The sequence below is a fragment of the Patagioenas fasciata genome, chromosome 1, assembly GCF_037038585.1.
Source record: "Patagioenas fasciata isolate bPatFas1 chromosome 1, bPatFas1.hap1, whole genome shotgun sequence".
In the NCBI taxonomy this organism is placed as follows: domain Eukaryota; kingdom Metazoa; phylum Chordata; class Aves; order Columbiformes; family Columbidae; genus Patagioenas; species Patagioenas fasciata.
The window spans coordinates 200781569-200803498 of record NC_092520.1 but is presented as its reverse complement, the minus strand read 5'-3'; the positions used below and the strand labels follow the sequence as shown (position 1 = coordinate 200803498).

The window sequence follows — 21930 nt, the reverse complement described above, 5'->3', positions numbered from 1 at the left end:
AAAGATTAAGACAAGTCATTTTCAATTCCATTAACATTTTTGTCTCCTATGTGCACGAGGAAATAAACCAGCAACAGTAGCTGCTTTTTACCCACCCAACAACTCCAAAATTGTGTGTCTTGTGACTACCAATTAGTACATAATACATAAATGATATACCCCTCCTTACTTACACAATCCCAGGGAGAAAACACTAATTTATTAAACTAAATTGCCAGAACTTTAAGCCCAGGTTTCACTGAAAGTCGCAAATGAAAAGCTCTTCCTTGTTCAGCTCTTCCCATACATCGCCTGAAGAGTTGCTCCTGCCAAATAGCTGGCTATCATCTGCCTTGTAAGCAAATTCACACAGGGACCATGCAAAAATGACAATTTTCAGACTATCACTCATACTGAGCAAATGAAAGAAACACAAGTTTTCTTAAATACCAGTGCAATAGTTTAAAAGGTAAAACGAATTCCCCTAAAAGCAGGAGAGTCTCCTAAACAGTATTCCTATCTCTCCCCTTATGAATTGCACAGAACTAAGCTAACATCCCTAATTCTAATCCCCAGCATAAAGGTAACAGTCCCACATAGAAAAAACTTCTTAAAATTTGGGGATTCTTTAACCTATTATTATCTTAGAGGTTTAACTTGATGTACACGCTTGAAGATAAAATGAAACATGTATGAAGAGCGTGAAATTACTCCTTAGGAAACTGTACTCCAAGAACAGTGTTTCTCGCAGGTCACTGCAGCAGTTCCGCGTGGCAGCACGGAGCTTCTACAAGTGCATCACTCAAGTGATGTCTGCTGAACACAGAACTGCTGTTAAGCGAGTAGCTATTCTGAAGTACAGGGCCATGTGTCAGTGCAGGTAACAGTTTCTTGCCAGAGGCCGCGCTGGTGTCAGTGGTCCAGGACAGGCAACATTTGCCCCTCTGCACATCACTGTACAGTTTGGGGCTTCCCCCATTCACAAGTCTCACATAATGTCCATCTTTTGTGTCTGGAAAATGTCACCTTCTTGGCATTCTTCCCACGGAAAGAACAGTTAGCAGGTGCAGAGTCTCTACAATCAGAAAAAGAGGCCTATGTGATGGATTCTCCGTGGGACACCTTTGGAAAGGTCAGAAGCAGGGCCCAAAACAACTCCAGTCTTGACCCTCCTGTGGTTCTGCAAACCTCTGTTTGCCCATAGTTGCGGAGGATGGTAAACAGCAAGGGCAGCGTGTGTGGCTGGAGGGGACTCCCCCACGCTGGAAAGTTGTTCTAAGGGTATTTTAACATATAAAAATATATAAAAATGTACAAGCTTTGATATAAACAATATATAAAACTAAAATAATCTAGACACCAAGACATATTCTTGAGCTGGAATTGAATTATATGAAACTTCTGTATCCTATGGTACCATAAATACAGCAGTCAGCCTGTCAGAAGACAGATCCGACTGCAGTGAAAGGTGGAGCGTTGGCCAGTAATTAAACAAAAAAATTTAACTGACTCACAAAGCCAGAATTGCATGAAGTATTTCAATGACAACGCAAACATGAAGCTACAGAAAAGAAGATGTGATCCTCTGTCTATTTTTCAAACATGCTCTGAACTTATTAAGTTAAATCACAGACACAAATTATAATATCTCAAGGTAGGAATTATTTTTCTTTCTTTTAAACAGATGGCAATTACATTTTCTGAAAATATAAGATTTATTTACTCTAGATCAAGTAGTTTTGCTATACAAAACTATGTAAAAACATATGAAAAAATCTTCGTGCTCAGTTTCTAAGATCTATCTTAATTCAAAGCATCAATACAAAGTGAAGGTATTTTCTGTTCTCGTGGCAAAAGGCGGTTAAGATGGAAGTTCTGTCTTTTGCAACGCTCAGAACCTCAAACAGCGGGGCACATACAGATGGATCACTGTGATAATCAACAAGGCCCAGGGGAAGGAACTCAGTTTTGTTACAGATCAACAAGTCAACTTTCATTACGCGTTTCATTGCGACGCAGAAAAATCCCCAACAAACTCCAGTATGTGAAGACACACAATCTATAGGAATTATTTGAAATTTTAGAAGCTACAATAGATAATTCATTTTTTTTTTAGCTCTAAGTGTGTACTGCATTCAATAGTAACGAACTCTTGTTTCATCTTAGCATAACACATGAAGATGAATCGATAACCAAAAGGCAAATTGCAGGCTGCACATGACTGGTGACCATGGTCTGCTACTAAGAACTAAAAAGGTAAATAAATCACAAATCCTTATATGTATATTTCATGGTTAAAGAGAGTTCTTTTCCCAAACTGAGTGAAAATTGAGGATTTCTTCTAAAAGTTTGTTGGAAAGATGTAAAATAGGCCCTTAGTCTTATTTACTATATTTTAAAAAGAATTTTTGAATTAAGAACCTGTTTAGATTTGCTAAAGACAACTGGCGAAAGGGCACTTAGAAAAGCCACATGCAACAAATATAAAAACCCAGGAAAGGCACATGACAACCACTGAAAATGAGAAAAATAGGAGTAGACAATTGCCAAAGACAGGCAAGAAAAATCTGTATTCAGTAAAGGCAAGTTTACTTTTTTTAAAAGGAATTCTAATAATAATAGCAGTATGTACCTAAAGGGCAGTAAAATAGTTATTAGCAATGCAAAAATTACAGAAATGTTCAGTATTTCTTCAGCATCAAGAAGGAAGCAGGACAATGCTCTCCAATCAGATAAAAATGGTTTTTTATTCCCTTGGTGAGTGTAAAGTGCCAGCTGAAAAATCATGATTTCTTTAACATAAGCAAATCTGGGTAATGTGGTCAGAAATCCCAAAAGAGCTGCAGAGATGCTGGGTCTCAGTGTATTAATTTCTAATTGAATCTTTGAATATCTGGCAACTTGGCGAAGCCAGCCGAGTGCTGCTGTTGCATCCACACTGAAAACCCAAATGTTTTGGAAGAAATAATGGAAAAACTAATAAAAAATAAACTGATAAACAACTAGTTCACGTGGTTTTGCTGAAAATCATATCTTGGAAAAGACATCTGGTTTTACTGTTTGATGAGGTTACCAGTTAAGCTGACAAAGATAACTGTGAAAATGTTACGACTTCTGAAAGGCATTATAAAACACAAATAAAACCAGTTTAAAAGCAAATGTTAAACAACATAAAATTAAAAACTAGTTTTTTAGAGATTTATGATTCAATAAGGGTGCTTGCTAGGGAGACTTTCTAGCCATCATTACCATGTCTGACATGGTCGAAAACTTCACTGGTCTTAAGAAAAAAGTACGAGATTATTTGTGACAACATTTGGTGATGGAATCAGGATCGAGAGAAACTAAATTATGAAGAGATGAAGGCAGCTGTAAAAAGTAGCATGGAGTGTTTTGGTAAAGGTCATTAATTCAAAGACGTATTTTATTATAAGCAAATGTAAAGTTACACATGAAATAACAAACCATTCAGTCTGCAGTGAGATATGGGAAAAAACATACTGGAAAATAATGACAAAAATATTTAGTGGTCACAGTGGATAAGCAAAATGAGCTTATATTTTCTTGTTGTGTTTATATTAAAAAAGGAATATGGCAAATAAGACTAAGGAACAAACTGAGTTTTCTTAAGTCCCTAGTTTTACTGATACTGCAATATGGGTTCCAGCATTGCTGACCAGCGGTCCCATGGCAATGTTGATGAATTAGAAGGGAACTAGAAAAAGGTTACAAAAATATCACAGGGCTACACAAAGTGCCTGATCATGACAGGCTGCAAAAGCTCATTCTCTCTGTCAGATAAGTGATTTCCCTCTGTTTCCTCAAGTTCTTGGTCAGGCAGTTGGACTAGAAGATCATTGTAGGTCCCTTCCAACTGAAATAGTCCAGTCTGGTTAACAACTCCTTCAGCAGAACCTGCGGCAAACTCCTGAAGCAAGACTGAATTTCCCTCCTAAGTATCTTGTAGCAATTCTTTTTATTTCCAGGCCATTGCTCATCACTGTCATTCCCAAGCAAGAAAAATAACTGTAGTGTGTCACAACACTCCTCACACGTGTAGCTCCTTATTACCTCTGTTTTCCCTTCCTCAGACTTTTAAAAATTATTGTTCTTTGCTGTTATGTAATTTGGCTGGTTTTATTTTTCTTTTTGGTTACTCATAACTACATTAATTTTAAAATCTCAGCCACTGACTCAACTCTTTCCAAATTGTGGAGAAAAGCAGTTCACAAACATTTAAAATCATAAAACATTGTTCTATTCTACATTGCTAGGATTGCCTCTACAATGTAACGAAGTATTTGTGATTTTGTGGTTAGAATATGTGGCCCAAGTTAACTCTGCTGAATTTTGTTTCCAATTCCATGCTGCGTTAGGAATATCCTTAAATCTTCACAAACTTCACCTTTCCAACCTCAGTACGAAACATTTCCTAACACAAAGAAATAAAGACTTAGAGACGATTAAAAAATACCTCTTGAAAAGTGACATGCTAAATTTTAAATTATTACCCATAGGTATAACTTTGTGATCCTCTTTCTGTTTACAGAAAGACTGTCAGTTTTCTACATGTTAATGAAAACCACATCATTTCCATCTCATTTTCAGAACTTCTGGCAGGCCATGGCTAATCCTCACGGAGGGAGATCAAGGACACTTGCTTCAGCTGGTGCCAGAGGGCCAGCTTACTTTAACACTTTACCCCACGGCTACATTTATCCAGTCCTAAAATTACATTAGGCCCTTTGAAGGCAACTGTGAGGCTGATGTGGCCCCTGGTGAAGATGAGTTTGATGGCCCTGTTTCACCCCTGCTCAGGATGATGGGTGGGTGGAAATGGACACCTGTTGCATCACAGCACCCAGATCCCCCATGGCAGTGGCACTGGGGCACAGCAAGAGAAGTGGCATAAAGGGTAAGTATCTGGGGTATCCTTATTAATTATGATTTCTTGTTGTTATTACTATGAACCGTCTTACTCCGCCTTTTTCTCTCCATTTTCTACCCTTTTGCTATGCTTCTTACCACCTCAACTGCAACCTCCAGGAAACCACGGTTGGCATTTATCCTGTTCACAGAGCAGTGGTGCTCCAGCACCACTCCATTCTCTGAGCACCGCTATATTAATAGCAATGATGTTAGAGAGATACAGGGAGAAAATCAGAGCTGGCAGATATTTCTGTATGATGTATTCACAATAATCCTTCACATTCCAGCTACAAGAAGGGAAGTATTAAAACAGCAGCTACAAAAATGAAGCAATTCCAGATCTATTTCATCTGATTGTTCTGGTCACGTTTTTTAAAACATTATCGGAGGAGCAACCTGAACCTCTGCAGCGCCTCTCAGAACAACACAGGATGTGACGAGGAGAAAGAGCTGCTCAGTCAGTGTTTTAGATGATGACTCAACCAAAACTACAATGAATTAAACAGTGGAAGAGCTGCATCTCCATGCAGGCAGGCACGACAACAGACAGGTCCCCTGGGCCATGCTGTTGCAGAAGCCACTGCTGAAATACCACTGCTAATCGTACCAGCTAAAGTTTAGAAGAGATGCTGTGTGAAAGAATCAGGGAAGCGCAACAAAGGTTATTCCAGGTCTGGAAAGCAATCATTACAAGTGGTAAAATTCCTGAATTAAGCTAATTTGGTAACTGTCTGGATGAACCTCTGTCAAGTATTTGTGGCAGGAGACTACAATGTAACAGAAAAAAAGCACTGAATAACTGGAGCTTCTGAGGATGATAAACCCCAAAACACTTGGATACAAGATGAATCCTATTTGCATTTTTGAGACAAATGTATATGTGTCAATTATTTCTTTCTAAAAGATAAGTGGGTGAAATTCTATGGCTTTTACAGATAGCTGAATGGAAGATATAATCTTATCTTAAAAATAAATTTTACAAACAATTTGTCCTTTAAGAAAATCAGACCTGCTGAATGTTTTCTACAATTCTAAATTAAAAAAAAAAAAAATCCACTAATGCAATAGGAACAAACACTTTCTTCCATAACAGCTGCCAGCTCTCTATAACCTGTGATCATTATCAGACTGATTTTGTTCTTTAACAAGTCATGTTATCCAAGGCATGTAACACTACATTTTGAGAGACACACTGATCTCTACTTCAGACTGTTCATTATTCGTTATGTGATGACTACAATATCTTTAACTGCTATATGCCTCGTTTTTCCCCAGTGGTAAACAAAACCACAGCACTGTCTCTGAATTACCCAGCACTGGGTAATTCAGAAGTACAACTACCAACACTCATTGCCAAAGTATTAACAGGGCAGTACAAGAGTTTTAAACAGCTAAAACTATCTTGTTAATCATCAGTAAACGCTTGGGATGTTCCCACTAAAAGGAAAAGGGATTGGTGGAAATGCTCAGTTATTTTGTTCCCTTCCAGCTTTTACTGACTGACAGAATGCCATCTGTTGCCAGAACGGAAGATACTGTTTATAGTCAGTATGCTGAGATGCAACTTGCTGTCTGTAACACTAGGATGAGAAACAGGTTTATAGTTAATAGTGTTAATACTCTAACGTCCTTTCTGCTTTTCTTTTAATTAGACTTAAAAAAAAATCACTCTCATATAAAATTCCTCTCCAGTTTCTAGAAGAAAAGGTCACTATTCAGTCAAGAATACTTTTTAAAAATAGTAAAATGAGGCACTTGCACATTAACTAGAATAGTCTCTATCTCATCTGTGTGTATTGGTGTGAGTAATGTAAACATTCGTATTTTCTGTTTTCAGATTTATACACCAAAGTTGTCCAGAATGCTCATCATGCTTATAGAGATGGCGGGTTCAGATTTGTAGGAAAATCAGATTTTGATCACGTTTGTTCCAGTGCACGGTAAATTCTACAGCTAGGCAGAAGCTGCTGTCTTTGAAATCACACAAACTACTGCATGTTTCAGGCAGAAAACATGAGCTTTTATATTACTTTAACATAATTTTAATTTATACTTTGTCTCATGGGTGAATGGTTTGCACTAGATTATTTACTGCTGTAAGGCACTTAGGTCCAGAAACCCTACCTAAAATTACGACCTTCTTATGCCCAATATTACATATAAAAGGGAAGGATCTTTACACACTAAGCTGATAAAACTTAAGAAAAAGGAAGTTGTATTATCTCAAGTTCACAGACACAGAACTAGGGCCAAGGAGATGGACTCGCAAGAGCAGCCTGTGCAGAATGAGGGACTGAACCCAGATCCCGAGTCACCAACCTGGTGATCTCATCACAAATCATCTTTTCTGTAGATAACTTAAGACCAAATAGTTTCTTATGGAATAAAATAATGACCCAGTTCTGCTCTCATTTACATTTTTGCAACTTGGCTGCTATCGTTGCAGTCACGGGAGGATGGGTCTGCAAGTCTCAAAGCCTATATGTGTATATATATCACAGTACATGATGTAAGACTCTCCCAAAATAGTGAGTTTTGCAGCCAAGAATTTTCTTCTGTCTTCTTATAAGGTATCAAACATTATCAAAACACAGAATGAGCTTCAAGAGCAGCTGCAGTTGAAGATAAATGACTATAACCAGTAAGTTTTCACGAACATCAGTTAAGCAAATATTAAGAACTCTGCAAAAAATTACCCTGCTGGTTAAAAGCATCAGTTTTAATGGCTGATACTGTAATGGAAGATGGACCCTAAAGATAGCAAACTGGGTCAATATCACACTTGCTATATGCATCTTACAAAAGCAGACATTTGACAGAACATCAGAGAAGTAACCCTGTTCTTTTTCCTCTTCCTATATATATATGTTTATTTTTCAAATTTAAAAACATTCCAGTTTCCTCCCTTAGAAAATGTAGAGGCTTAAACTGTAAACTTAGATGAGTATATGGAGATTTTTTTATGATTATGAAATATACATATAATCATAGAATCATTTAGGTTGGAAAAGACCTTTAAGATCATCGAGTTCAACCACGAACCTGACACTGACAAATCCACCTCCAAACCATGTCTCTAAGAACCTCATTTACACATCTTTTAAACACCTTCAGGGATGGTGACTCCACCACTTCCCTGGGCAGCCTGTTCCAATGCCTGACAACCCTTTTATCAAAGTATTTTTTCCTAAAATCCAATCTAAACCTTCCCTGGTGCAACTTGAGGCCATTTCTTCTTGTCCTGTCACTTGTTACGTGGGAGAAGAGACCAACCCCCTCCATGTTACACTCTCCTTTCAGGTAGTTGTAGACAGAGATAAGGTCTCCCCTCAGCCTCCTGTTCTCCAGGCCGAACAGCCTCAGTTCCCTCAGCTGCTCCTCATCACACTTGTGCTCCAGGCCCCTCACCAGTGTCACTGCTCTTTGGACACGCTCCAGCACCTCAGTGTCTTTCTTGTCCTGAGGGGCTCAAAACTGAACACAGGATTCCAGGTGGGGCCTCACCAGCGCTGAGTACAGGGGTACGATCACTTCCCTGGTCCTGCTGGCCACACTATTCCTGATACAAGCCAGGATGCTGTTGGCCTTTTTGGCCACCTGGGCACACTGCTGGCTCATGTTCAGCTGCTGCCAATCAACACCCCCAGGTTCTTTTCCCCCAGGCACTTTCCAGCCACTCTTCCCCGAGCCTGTAGCGCTGCCTGGGGTTGTTGTGACCCAAGTGCAGGACCCGGCACTTGGCCTTGTTGAACCTCATACAATTGGCCTCAGCCCAACGATCCAGCTGGTCCAGTTCCCTCTGTATGGTTTTCCTGCCCTCCAGCAGATCAACACTCCCACCCAACTTGGTGCCATCTGCAAACTTACTGAGGGTGCACTCAATACCCTTGTCCAGATCATTGATGAAGAGATTAAACAGAACTGGCCCCCATACTAGAACACAGAGATACTTACTATTTTTTTTTAACACAAACGTCTTCGGTAACTATTATTTTGGTACTTACCATGGTTTATCCCGTGGTACTTTTGAAGGAAAGACTGTGTGCTGTTTGCTACTGGAGGTAAGTAGATTGTCTTTGGGCGTTTTGAATGGCTTTGAGTTGCTGCTGACAGGGTTATGGCCGCTGATACAGGATTTCGGTTTCATCTGTACTAGGGATGTCCTGGAATTGCAGGCTGGAGAAGCTGGAGAAGGGGAAGGTTTACACATTGAACCGTGTCTTCGTTCTGTAATGGAAAAATAATAAGCTTTACAACACTTCATGGGCTTAAAGAAAAAACAAGAAGGCAGGGAAGAGGAAATTGTTCCTAGTTACAATGATTTCATCACTCAGAAGAACACCGGTTCATTACTGTTGTGAATGTAATCAAACCACATGATAATTAAACAAAATCAACTCGTGTGGAGCTCTGAAAAATGTAAAATCTAGTAAAATAAATGCTAATAATCTCCCAGAAAATTTCATCAAGAAACCTCAAACCATTTTTTAAGCAATAAGCAACCACCAGCAGCTGTGTGAGGTACACTAGGTGTCCCAGCTCTTTCACCTAAAGAAGAGTATGTAACAACAGCTCAGATGACCCAGTGAAATACCCTGCGACAGACATGAGATTGCTCCTATAATGATTTATGAAGAATTCATGTGACCTGGTTATTGGGCAGTCTACATTATGACTACCTTATTTCAAGTTTAATGCGAAGCTATAAGGAAAACAACTGGAAGACCGAGAAATAGAAAAAGGTCTGCTGCTCCCAGCCCTTTCGGAGAGGCAGGCTCTGCCTGGTTCATAGCTTGGAAGTTACCTCCAAGCACCAATCAAGGTAAAAGCTTATTTTTCTCCACACAGAGCAAATGGCAAGTGCAAAAAAGCAGGAAGTTTATATATCAGTTACAAACATTGCGTCTAGAGGTCAGGTCCTTGTGTGAGCACTGTTCACTCTCACACAAGAGACCTCTTAAGCACTGCAACAGGAGAAGAGGCTTCAGGACAGACAGATTTCAGCAAAATTATTTGGGTCTGGTTATTATTAGTATTTACTAATATCTAAATGTCCTGTCTCTGACATTGTTAAATAAAAATATTATTTTAAGAAGGTATTTAGCCTTTCTTTACAAATTATATACTTCTCCAGGGGAGAATTGCTAGTGCTGGGCCAGCCAGCCAACCACAGCGTACTGCAAACAACAGGCCTGGTGCTGTGAACTGAAACACAAAATATTACAAGAGACAGGAGCTGTTTTTTGCTGAGAGGTGCTATAAATCCTTAACAGTCCTGTCGCCGTTTGTGGGAACACCCTTTCCCCAGCCCCTTCACCCTGCGACATGGGCGGGCTGGCAAGAGGAGTTTCCCAGCCAGCGGGCCCATGCTCGGCAGCAGCGACTCTGGCACCGAGAGCGGGGACCAGCCAGGTACCCCCGTCTGGACACAGTAACCAAACATAGCAAGCGTAATGTAATTATAGACCGACAACTTTGGACAAGCTGGAGTTTCTCCTTCAACATGCAGCAATTTTTCCTCATCTGAAGCCTGCAGCACTTGACTTGAAGAATCCAAGCATCACTCCATCAGCCACAGGTAGGCTAAGGAAGCAGCAGCGACCTGCTGCTGCAAGGGAAGGTTTTGTCTTTACATCATCAACCCTGCGCTCACTAGTTCGGTGTTTCAAGGAGAACTAAGAAAAAATTTCCCACAGGGAATCAAAACGTGACAATTTGTCTGGCATTCCCACAAGTAAAAACTTGCCAGTAGCAGAAGGATTCATCCATGATTAATTTGCAATAGGTGAACACATCGAGAACAAAGATAAATGCCTAAAAAAATATTAAAGAATATACCGAACTGTTTCTATTAGATCTCCAATGACTACATAAAGTAATTTTCTATTAAAGATTAAGAACTTCCATATATTCATATTCACAGCTTTAATTACGAATACTGAAATTCCCTGCAGATTCTCCTGCAACTGAAGAAAAAAAACACTCTTAATTTTTTTTAAATACAAAAAGTAGATCCCCTCACCTAAATGCCACCTATCATTTCCCAGTCTTCACCCTGGCACACACTCAGTGTGCAGCCCCTGCCTTCAAAAGTCCTTTGCAGGATGCAGTTTATTTACATTCATTTCAACTCCCATGTGTGGCAATAACCATGTAAGCTGTGCCTCTGCCTCTGAAATGCAGAGTGCCACTCACACAGTAGTTATTTTGTTAAATAATAGTTATTGTTTCAAGATTCACCAACCTCCTCGGCAACTACTTCATCAATTTAAATGAGCTTAATAAAAATTTGCAACTTTCCTATTAATTACTTGAGGACTGATAAAAAGGAACTGCTGTTTAACCAACAAAACCAAGCTGTATATAAAGCAAAACTTTGGAAAAAACATGATTTCCATACATAAATTATATACACTCAGGATGAATTACTCCAATCTTCACCAGAGCTCTTGGTTTTCTCAAGATCGACTGCCTTCTAGTAAACTGTGTCTTCAATATAATCCTTATGGATATATTTGGAAGTGAAATACACTACTCTGTTATTAAAATTAATCTTCCGGAAAGAGGGACATTCCAGATACTGACCATCTAAAATTATATTTGAAAGTCATCTAAGTATCACATGCCATAGCAAGTTATTTTTCAACAGTCTCTTTACACTGGGTTTTCAGTCAAGCTAAACGTTTGGTGCTTTTCCCTAGACAATTTTCTCAATTTATTAATTCCCAAGAGCAAATCAGTACATTAACTTTGGATTTTTCACTATGACATAGAGAATGGTGGGAGAGGCACTGTTGTCATACGACAATACAATAAGGTGCATCCCACTATTTTACATAAATGTTTACTTAAAAGATAGGGAAGGAAAAGATTAAAAAATCATTAATTTGATCTGAGCATGTCAGATCGGTGATTGTTCTTGTGATCAGAACCAACTGCTATATTGGGCATTTCCTTTTACCTCCTCAAACTCCCCTCTTCCCCCAAAACACGGCTACAGAAACTCTTCCACATTTTAGACAGACTCTGATACATATTTGAGAATTATCAGCATCACTAGTTTCTCTCGAAATTTCCTAGAAGCTAAATGGAAATTTTGACCAGTGCAAAGTCACACGGGAGGAAGAACACAAACAGCCAGTGCCACACAACCACTGGTGTGCTCAGACACTGCTCACACGGGTAAAACCTGCGTGTTTACTCGTGAGTGAACATCGCTTCGGTGTCAGCGGGAGCAGGCAGGTGACACCTCGCAGGTAGGGCCGCAGGGGACAGCTGGAGGAGCAATCCCGCCAAGGAGGCAGAAAACCACCGTCTGAGCCGGGCAAGCGCGGCCGCAGGAGGCTGGACTTGCCAAAGCGTGAAACCTCATAAACAAATCTCGATGGTGGGGACATAAATCATAACTAAATATTGACATATTCCTTCTCGAGAACTATTAGGTTGCTTCTCGCTTCCTCCTTCGTTACTACGTATGTGGCAGTGAATCAGCATTAGACATCGGTAATAAGTTTCCAAGAGAAACAGTGGGAATATACAAAAAAGCAAGAAGGCATCAGCTGCTAAAAAGAACTGCTTAAACCAGGGCGGTGGTGCTCCTCTATCAGAGCTTCCTGGTCACACCGTTTTCTTCAATATTTCTACCAATTTGACTATTCAAATTTTATATATATAGAAGGAATTACACATAATATAGAAATCTACTATTATACAGCCTATGTAATACATTGATTTATGAATAAAAGATATTTCCACATTGAATAGTTGTTATAATATTAGAAATTCACACACTAACACATTCGGGAGACAACCAGCCATCTGTGTAAGAATTTCTACACTTGTTTGCAGTTCATGTGTAGACAGATTAGCTCTAGCAGGGCAGGTGAACTTGCACACACGCAGCTGCAGACATGGCCGTCCCTGTTTACATACAGAAGTGGCCTAGTCACTGGACATGAACAAACATAAAGGAGAATTAGAATTGTTGCCCTTAAAAAATGAAAAAAAACTGCAAGACAACTAGAAAACCAGTTATCGCTCATAAGATACTAACCTAAATTCTATATGTATTTCAGTTTCTGCAGAGCCTGCAGTGCTGTGAATGTGTGCTCAAGCTTAAAATACGAAAGAAAACTCTTCCAACTAATTTAAATATTTCCAAATGGACATTTACACCGCACATAAATAACAACACATACTCCGTTTAGTTTCTAAATACCAGTTGCTGTCAAATCCAAGTGCAGAGAGGGCACAATCAAAGTTCCAATCCTCTTTACCGCAGTAATCCTTCTGCAACCTCTCAGCTGTCTCAGCGCAGCCACTGCAGCAAGTGACAAGCAACATGTGACTTCTGCTGTCAAACAGTTAATGTATTAATGACATTAATCCCAAAAGAAAGTTTAACACTCTCGCACTGAATTAACTGCACTTTCTAAAGAATCAATTCCAGATCAATATCTGTTATTTTTTCTAGTTAGCGGCAAGAGTCTAAAAGCCCAGCGCTATATATCGTCCGAATGTGCATTGCAAACTCTGCATCAGCAGCATTGCGAACGATCTTAAACTATTCCAGGAGATTCTCCATGTCCTATGGAAACATGGATATAGTCCAACTTTCTCAGCCAAATCTGAATTGTTTGTAGATGTGAAGTCCTTATGTTGTTGGAGACTTAACAGTCTCTGAATCACCAGAGCTTCTCTCCCATGCCCTGTTACTCCATTTCTAATCTTCTTTTCTGCATCCTACACAATGCAACCCCCTACCTTTCCCAAAAGCTCTGCTGCAGCTGCCAAAGTCCTCTAGGTCTGCCTTTGAATCTGTAATTCCACGGGATCCTCTCTGATGGGTCACCAGGGAATACTGGCAGCTGTTTTGCAGGAAACACCACATCTCCTTCTAATCATAAGCAAAAAAGCAAAGCAATAGAGAGGCAACATGAGCTCCAGAGCCACAAACAAAGCGTGTGGGAAAAAGAGGCAAAGCCACGTTCTGAGTAGAAAGTCTTTTCTCAATTTTTTGCCTCAACTCTCTCACACAAGATCGAGCACTCAGCCCACAGCAAACCTTACAGACAACGACACAACAGTAAACATGTTGCCAGTAAAATACGCCAACTGTACATTTCCAGGTGGATTGCAGCAGTTTTGTATCCAAAAAAAATCCATATATGATCCTGAAACTGCAGATTATCTTAATTTGGACTACAAACAAAAAATATTTTTTAGTATATGCCACATACATCCATTCTTACCCAAGATGCGCTACTCAAAATTGATCAAATCAAGTGAAGAGTTTTGCCTACAGTTAGTGCCTTCTCCATCGGTGAGACACAAAAGGGTGCAAAGGAAAAAAAGCCATGATGCAGCCTGAATGTAGACAAAGATGTGCCTTTGGTCTTTCAGCATTTTTTTTGTAGGTAGCTAAAACAACAACAACAAAAAATCCCTTTGACGTTGTCAGAAGAGAGACACGAGAACTTTGTCAGCACCAGTCATTTTGAAACATTACTCTCCTTCAGCACGATCTGACTTCCTGCATACAAGAGGCCTAAAGCAAAAATCAATTTTAAGTTGACCCACAAATAACTCAGAGACCCAGTGTTATGGATTACAGCTTGGCATTACATTTGGTAAAAACAAAATATAACTGCTAAAGCCAAGGAAGGTAAGAAAGTTATTTGCTGTTAGTAAACATTACAGAATAATAGAACTCCTTTTGAGCTTGTGTTCACCACAGTCGAGTTCATAGCCCTTTTTCTTAAAACAGCATAGACTAATTTATCTGACTGCTCCTAACACGATATGAATACTGTTTGTTATTACCCATTTACAATATTTAAGCACACGGCAATGAAATTTAGTATCTCATCCACAACGTGACTCTGTTCCAGTAACGTATTGGTCTTGTTGATTAAGAAGCTACTTATTGCGACTCCATACACCACCTATGCACAAATTAGTTTTTCTATTTACAGCATATCCTGAGGTGTTTTGCAGCACAGCCCTTTACTGTGCAAAGTTGAGCAATGTATACTTACAATTTCAGTAAATGAAACCTGCCACCTTGTACTGATCCCAGTTCAAAGTTTGCAAATGTACTTGGCATTCATTCTAATAAAACTAAAACAGAAAATGACCCACGCATGCCCGAAAAGCAACAGCCAGCAACCAGAAAACTGAACAACTAGACTGCTTGCAGAAATGTGTCATCCTGCAGTAACTGGCAGCTGGTTCATAACAAGAGTTCATAAACACCTTGTAAGCACTTTCATTTTGCAGCCACAATCTGAACAAAACTAAGAAAAAAAAAGCCCAGTACGTGAGGTTAAGCAAAAATAAACTTCAATTTGATGCCAGCAAACTACAGCATAACATTGCAAGACCGAAAGATAACTTTACCAGCTTTTTTGACAAAACACTATTCCAAGTCCAGCTGAAAAAGTTTGGAAATAATATCCGCAAACCGTTCCACCCTTCTTGCGCTGCGCACTGGAAAGGAAACAGCACAGTCGGTTTCATTTTGATACTTCTTGTAAACTGACAAAGGAAATAAACTGCCAGCTCAAACCCTCCGACTGATCCGCTGCATAAAACGCAGCTCGACAATCGCAAGCTTCATTCCAGGTCAAATGACATAATTGGGAAATTATCAAGCGCTAAAATAACCACCGTTCTGCTGGTGTTTATTTACAATAAACACAAGCTTCGCTTTCTGACATAAACCCACTAAAACAAATCTCATTTCACGAAGTCTACAAGTGAGTAGGATCAGCAAAATTATGCAAAACATCCTGCTAGAAGAAGAAATGTAAACTGAGCCACTTACAGAGAGGAGCAGGCTGCCAACTTAATCTGATTCTACGACGACTGTAAACATGTACTTTTGGAACGTGAAACGATTCACATTGCCACAGATGCCGTCAGAGAAACACAGCAACGTGATTAGGTATTCTGCACACGGTAAAAAAGCAGGCAGATGACCTGCCGCAGCAAATACCAGATCGGCGCTCGCACACACCAACTGTTTTGACTACAGGCACTTGTTAAGCACCAAGTTTCAGGTCCTACCAGTTGGACACCAGAACTGATCCTGTGCCAAGAACAACAAGCGCTGAAAACGGCTGCAGGGTTTTTTTTCCCTTCTTTTTTTTTTTTTTTTTTTTTTAAAGGGTTGTTGATACAACTCAAGTAACTGCAGAAATGAACCCGAGTGCAGAATTAAAAGCAGTAGAAAACACAAGTGCATATTTAGAGGAAGACGCTGCCTTTTTTTTTTTCCCCTTGATTCAGGAGAGAAGGGGGGTGTTTGTGTTTAACACAGTGGGACAAACCTGCTGCTTTCCTGAAAAATCTTCTATTTCTGGGATAACTTGGCATTTCCTAGGGTAATTATAAAAGACAGGGGGAATAATCTCTAGAATATCACTAAATTACTCTTAAGTGGCCAAATACCCTAAGAATGGCTAAATTCCATAAATGCCACACAATCAGCATTGCCCAGAATGCTTCCATTCCTCTTCGGTAGAAAACACACACAAAAAAGGGTCAAACGGAACTCCAGCAAAGCAAAAAAATGCTTCAAATAGTGCAATTAATTTACTAAATGTAAAATGAAGCTGCTGGGTACTCGTCTACTTCTTTTACAAGAATTCTGAGGTCTAAAGACGAAGATTCAAGGTATCACTGACGGACATATCAGAGGGACAGGGAAACGATGGAAGAGTGAATACCTGGCCCTGCTGACAGTGTCAGTCTTCACATCACTGATCTGGAAGATTTAGATTTAACTCTGGTGTCAAGGCCTCTTTCTTCAGCTATAAAAGAGGATATTAATGATTTAGGGTATTAACTTGATTAAAAAAGAGTTGGAGATTTAAGTAGGAATTCATCACTTGTAATGACACAATTCCACACGTGTAATCAGTCTTTGCCACCTGACAGACACTCTGCTACTGCAGAAAAAAATGACAATTCTCTACTATAAGTCATATATGTTTTTCAGCTCAGCAAGGCCAAAAATCCCCAGGCAAAAGAGAAACCACAGAGCAAGTGAATCCCAGGTACACACTTCTTTGTGTGACACTCTACCAAAAAAACTCCAAGGAGACCTTACGCATGGGAATTTCCCCTGGTGCTGGAGGAGGTGCTCTGGTCATCCAGCGGGAAGCTACTGAGACACCCCGATGTGCCTGGAGTGTAAAAACCATCTCGTACCTCATGTTCAGTGCATATACCACAGGGTATATACCACCCTCACCATCCTCTCACATTGGCTCCTCCAAACTGGTATCTTATCACCCCTGGCCAGTGGTAATGGTATTCCCACATTTTCTGTTCTCAGAGCAAGGAAATGTATTATCAGCCCTAAACGTAGAGCAGGTACATCAGGTGAAATGCAAAAATATTTCTGGCAATCAAGCAACACCACCTCCCTTTAAGCAAAGGTAAGCAGGGCCAACAAATAAGAATTTTGTGGGTGATTTTGTATGTGAGGAGACACATTTTATTTGGCTATTTGTTGGATGTAAGATACAAGTATCTTTACGTTTAACACTGAAATGTAACCAGAGGAAAAGCACTCTAGTTTACTAAATATAGACATTTAAAAGCAACTCACCTATTCATTCTTCCAAACACGCAACTTAAATAACTTTACTCCAGATACACTGTTGCAAATAGAGGAAAACTCAGTATTGCCATCCTCTAATGTTTCCTATTGTGTAACAGACCCATTTCCCCAGACCTTGGGCAGATCTTACATATTCAAGGTCATCTGATAATACATATTTTTATTTACTTACACTTATCAGGTACAATATTTCACTCTATCTCCATCTTTGATGATATTTACAAAACAATAACAAAAAAAGCAATTTATGTACATTATTGTTTTACACACTTATCAGAGGTTTCTCCTCATCTATAATGAAACTGTTACAGAAAACTGATAGTTCTTTAATGCCTTACTTAATCCCAACAGATATTACGGCATTTCTTTTTACAGATAAGACAAGAGAGGCCATAGAAGAGTGATATGGGACTACCGAGGTGGTTTGGCAAAAAACAATGCTGTACTATGACTCCAGGAAAACAAGCTATCGCTTTCAGGAGAATTATGTCTGGTTTTGTGCATAGTATCATGTCAGATTTCATTCAGTATCAAGATAACACATCCCCAGCTCATTTTATCATTCCTTAGAAGAAACTTGTACAAAAACGGTAACTTTACTGAAATTAGCCCCGAATAATAGCCTTGCAGGACTTGTATAAAAACTATTGTCAAACCTTCTGGCTTTTTCAGCTCTGTTACTTGGAATCCAAAACTAGCATCTGGTCAGGCAATATATTTCTTAACAAGCTGTTTTATAAGCAGAAAAGTAATGAAAAACATTTTTGCTTTAATTTGTGGGTGTGATCTCTAAATTTGCTCCATCTCTGTTACCCTGAGCTTCTCCAGCTCCCAGCACCCTCACCGATTCATCCCGTATCCACTGTCCTCTGCTCTCCCCAAAGAAGAGACAGGATAAGCTCTGTCTTGTCCGTAGGTGCATGAATGACAGCTGTCAGTACAAGTGTGCTACTGCCACATGAAATACTGTTCTCTGGGGGCACAGGAATTAAGACGTCTCTTCACAGTTGCTGATTTTCACAAGATCGCTGAAACTTTGTATTTTGGAAGCCAAATTGGCAAAGAGTTAAACATTCTTAGAAAAAAATGGTACAATCTCATAAGCATTATTGCTATTATTATTATCATAATTATTATAATAATTATCACATTTTAGGAAGCTTGTTTGAATGTACACATGAAAATTTTTACCTGGTTTTCTGTGTTTGCCCCTTCTCATGGATATTCCCAGGCATCAAATTAATCCCTTTGGAATATTCTGACATCTTTTGAAAATCCAACTAATCACACAGATCTACCTGCCTATGGTCACTGCTTTATTTTGAAAATTGAATAAGCTTATATCTAAGTTTCAGTTTGCTTCATCAAACCCTGCTACAAAAGCAGCGTAGCTGTTAGTACAGTTATTCCAGTTGTTTTAGATAAATCAGCTCACTCATCTTTCAGGCACGTTATTATCCATAGATATTATTATTTAGAACGGCGCAGAAATACCCATATGCGATACCCAAACTCCAAAGTGAATGTGCAAAACATAATTCATGAAGAAGTCACTTGTTCATGTTCCCTCACTACATGCAAGAGCTCTTATAAACAAGAAACCAAACTCTCAACCTTCTGCAGAACAAAACAACTGACAACATTGAAAGACATACCCAAATATAAAAGTGGGTTTGTAGGGCATTTCTTATCTGCTGTTCTGCCTTAAAAATCCCTTTAATTCTATATTTACATGCAGCTTCAGATCTAAAAAGACAGTTTCTACTTTAACATGCATCATTTATGACTTCTAACTGCAAACCAAAGAAACTCAGGCCTAATGGCACATGAATGAAACAAATTCAAACCAATCTCTGAGAGTCCAAGCAACAGCTACTTTGCATTACGCCTCTGAACGGCCTCTTAACCATTCTTCACTGCAATGAATTTCATGTATTGCAAATTACTTGTTTCGGATAAACTATTTACCTGTTCATAATACTAACAGCTTTCCCATTGTTGTCCTGAATAGTGGAGCGTTGTATGTCTACGATTTTAAATGTCTGTTCTGCCTTTACTCAGATATTTCAAGCTATTATATAATCAATAACAAATCAAGACTTCCAAAATTTGTTGAAGCATGGTCAGTGTTTCAGATGCTGTGTGAAGAAAGATATTTTCCAAGGCTACCCAGCGGTTAGAGCATGGATCTGAATTCAAGGGATTCCAGGTTTATTCACCCTCTCATGTTGCCTCTGTCATGTATTAATGTGGCAGGAATGGCACAGGGGAAAGCCATGATGATTTCCCTTACAACCACCTATCGAGGTGCAGTCTCCGCACCGTGGCACAGTTGTGCCAGCACAGCTGTGAAATTCAGCTTTCCCTTCTACTCTCTGCAATGCCTTGAACAACCTGTCATCCACTGCAGGTGGTTCCACCTTCTAGTGCATCTTCTCAGAAGCACACACAGACTTTATTTTAGAAAAACTTGTAGTAAGAAATAAATGTGTGGACACTCACCAGCTGCAGACACATGATATTTTTCCTATGAGGAGCTCTAATTACTTTCTATAATTACTTACATAAGCTCAATGGGGGAAAAATCACTTCTCACTAAAACAAGGCATAGCTCAACTCAGAACAATTCTTGTGAATTTTAACATGGACAGTAAGCAAACAAACCAAGATCATTAGGAGTCAAACTTGTAAGCAAGGCCACACAGAGGAAATCAGTTTTTGAAGATGTTTAACTAGGAGATATACAACAGGACATCTCTGAGAACAAGTATGCAATAAACATTTCCAACGTATCAAATGTTTAGCATGTATCAGTCATTTTTTATTTAAACCACCTGAGTCAACTGGAGCATAGGTAAAACATATTAGGATGATTATTTTCTACTAGGGCTTAGCTGGCTTTTTATAGTGTTAGAACCTGGCTTCATCCAAGCTTGGTGTAATATGTCACTTCAGGTGGGAAGAACAAACAGTACATCTGTTTGTCAAGAGCTGAGAGTAGCCTTTGGTCAGCCAAGAAATGATTACAGGGGGAGTAAGTTTGGAAGCTAACTGGAAGAAGAGAAAACAATTTTAAGACAAGGATTTCAACCTGGGTTATTTATAGAGTCAACACTCAATTATCCATGGCCAGATTATCTGTACCAGAGATGCAGAAACAAACCAGCTCCAGTTGGGCTCATTAGCCTAGGTGCAGCTCAGCGCAATTGTTCCTATATTTCTAGGGACAGTGTGGGTCCAGAAATTATGCAACAACTTTTTTCAGCATAAGACTGACATTTTTTTTCATCTAAAGTGAGGCAGTTCGGTTGTCTCTGTATGGCACTTCCAAAAGCAAGAACACTGACGAAAACGGCAAAGACTCCAGAAGAAGCCACCGCCTTGCAGCATTACCCCTGCACTTTGGGTCCCAAGAAGTTTTATTAACTCAGGCGCAGCGTCAAGCCCGAGCGGGCTCTGTGCATTCCTGCCACGCTGCGTCAGGGCTGCGTCCTGGGGAGCTCGGTGCAGACAGGCACAAGACACTTGTGACAAGGCAGGAGCCAGGCACCATGCAAGCACTAATAAACCCAAATACAGCTGCGATGGCCTCTGCGCAGAGCGACTGAGCTGTGAGATCACTTATGTTTTACAGTTAAGTCATTTAAACCAGATATTCTAAATAAGGGAAAACAAGTGCTTTCCTAACTGTAAGAAAAACACAACAAGAGACAATACCAATCCAGCTTGAAGCTGTTTTCCTGGCCACAATGCCAAAAACGTAATTGACAGTGAAATAAAAAGGGAGACAGGGAAGGAAATGGAAAAAATCCAGCATTATACTTCCTACCTGCCAATTGCTTCCTCTGGATCAGACTATCTGTGTTCATGCTGAAGGTCTGAAGCCTTTCTCCATCTGTCAGGAGATAGTAAACTCCAGAAGACAGAAGAGCCTTTACGCTCTTTAGACTCTTCTGGAAGTTGTCCCTCCTCATCAAGCTGATGCTGCTATAGTTGAAAGAAATCCTACTGTTTAGAGATAACAGGAGATACTTCTAAATCGGAGGAGTCTGAGATTCAGTTTATTTTTTTCCAGCAATAGGAGTCACTTGACCAAAGAGGCAGGGAAAGGACAACAAGCAGGATATTGGCATGAAAACTCTCAGCTATACTCAGCTGACTCCAGCTTGATTACAGAGGAGGAACTAAACTCTGTATTTGGCAATTGGATCACAGAGCAAGTCTTTTCTAAAGCTTTTTGCTGAGTCTGCCAATTGGTAGCTAGACAGTGCAGCACATTTAACCAGCAATGGCTAACCAGTGAACCAAAAGTAACCATGCCTGGGCTATCACCCCTGGGATTTGCCTTCTGCATCTAAATACTGAGAGAAAAAGGTTTATTTATGCTGAACAGC

At 39.6% G+C, this 21930-nt stretch overlaps 1 protein-coding gene across 5 annotated transcripts in view; it reads right to left on the bottom strand.

Moving 5' to 3' along the window:
* The window catches only part of ATXN7L1 (ataxin 7 like 1), a 114270-nt gene that overhangs the window by 26084 nt on the left and 66256 nt on the right, over nucleotides 1-21930 (bottom strand). For 4 of the 5 annotated variants that reach the window (XR_011737071.1, XM_065844546.2, XM_065844536.2 and 1 more), the window contains one exon: nucleotides 8913-9135. Coding sequence is in view for 4 of the 5 variants with exons in the window: in XM_065844546.2 (XP_065700618.1) it covers nucleotides 8913-9135 (223 nt within the window). In the remaining variant the exon portion in view is untranslated. Of the gene's footprint in view, nucleotides 1-8912; nucleotides 9136-15306; nucleotides 15326-21930 lie in introns of those variants that run through there. The other variant, XM_065844583.2, reaches the window with a different exon arrangement.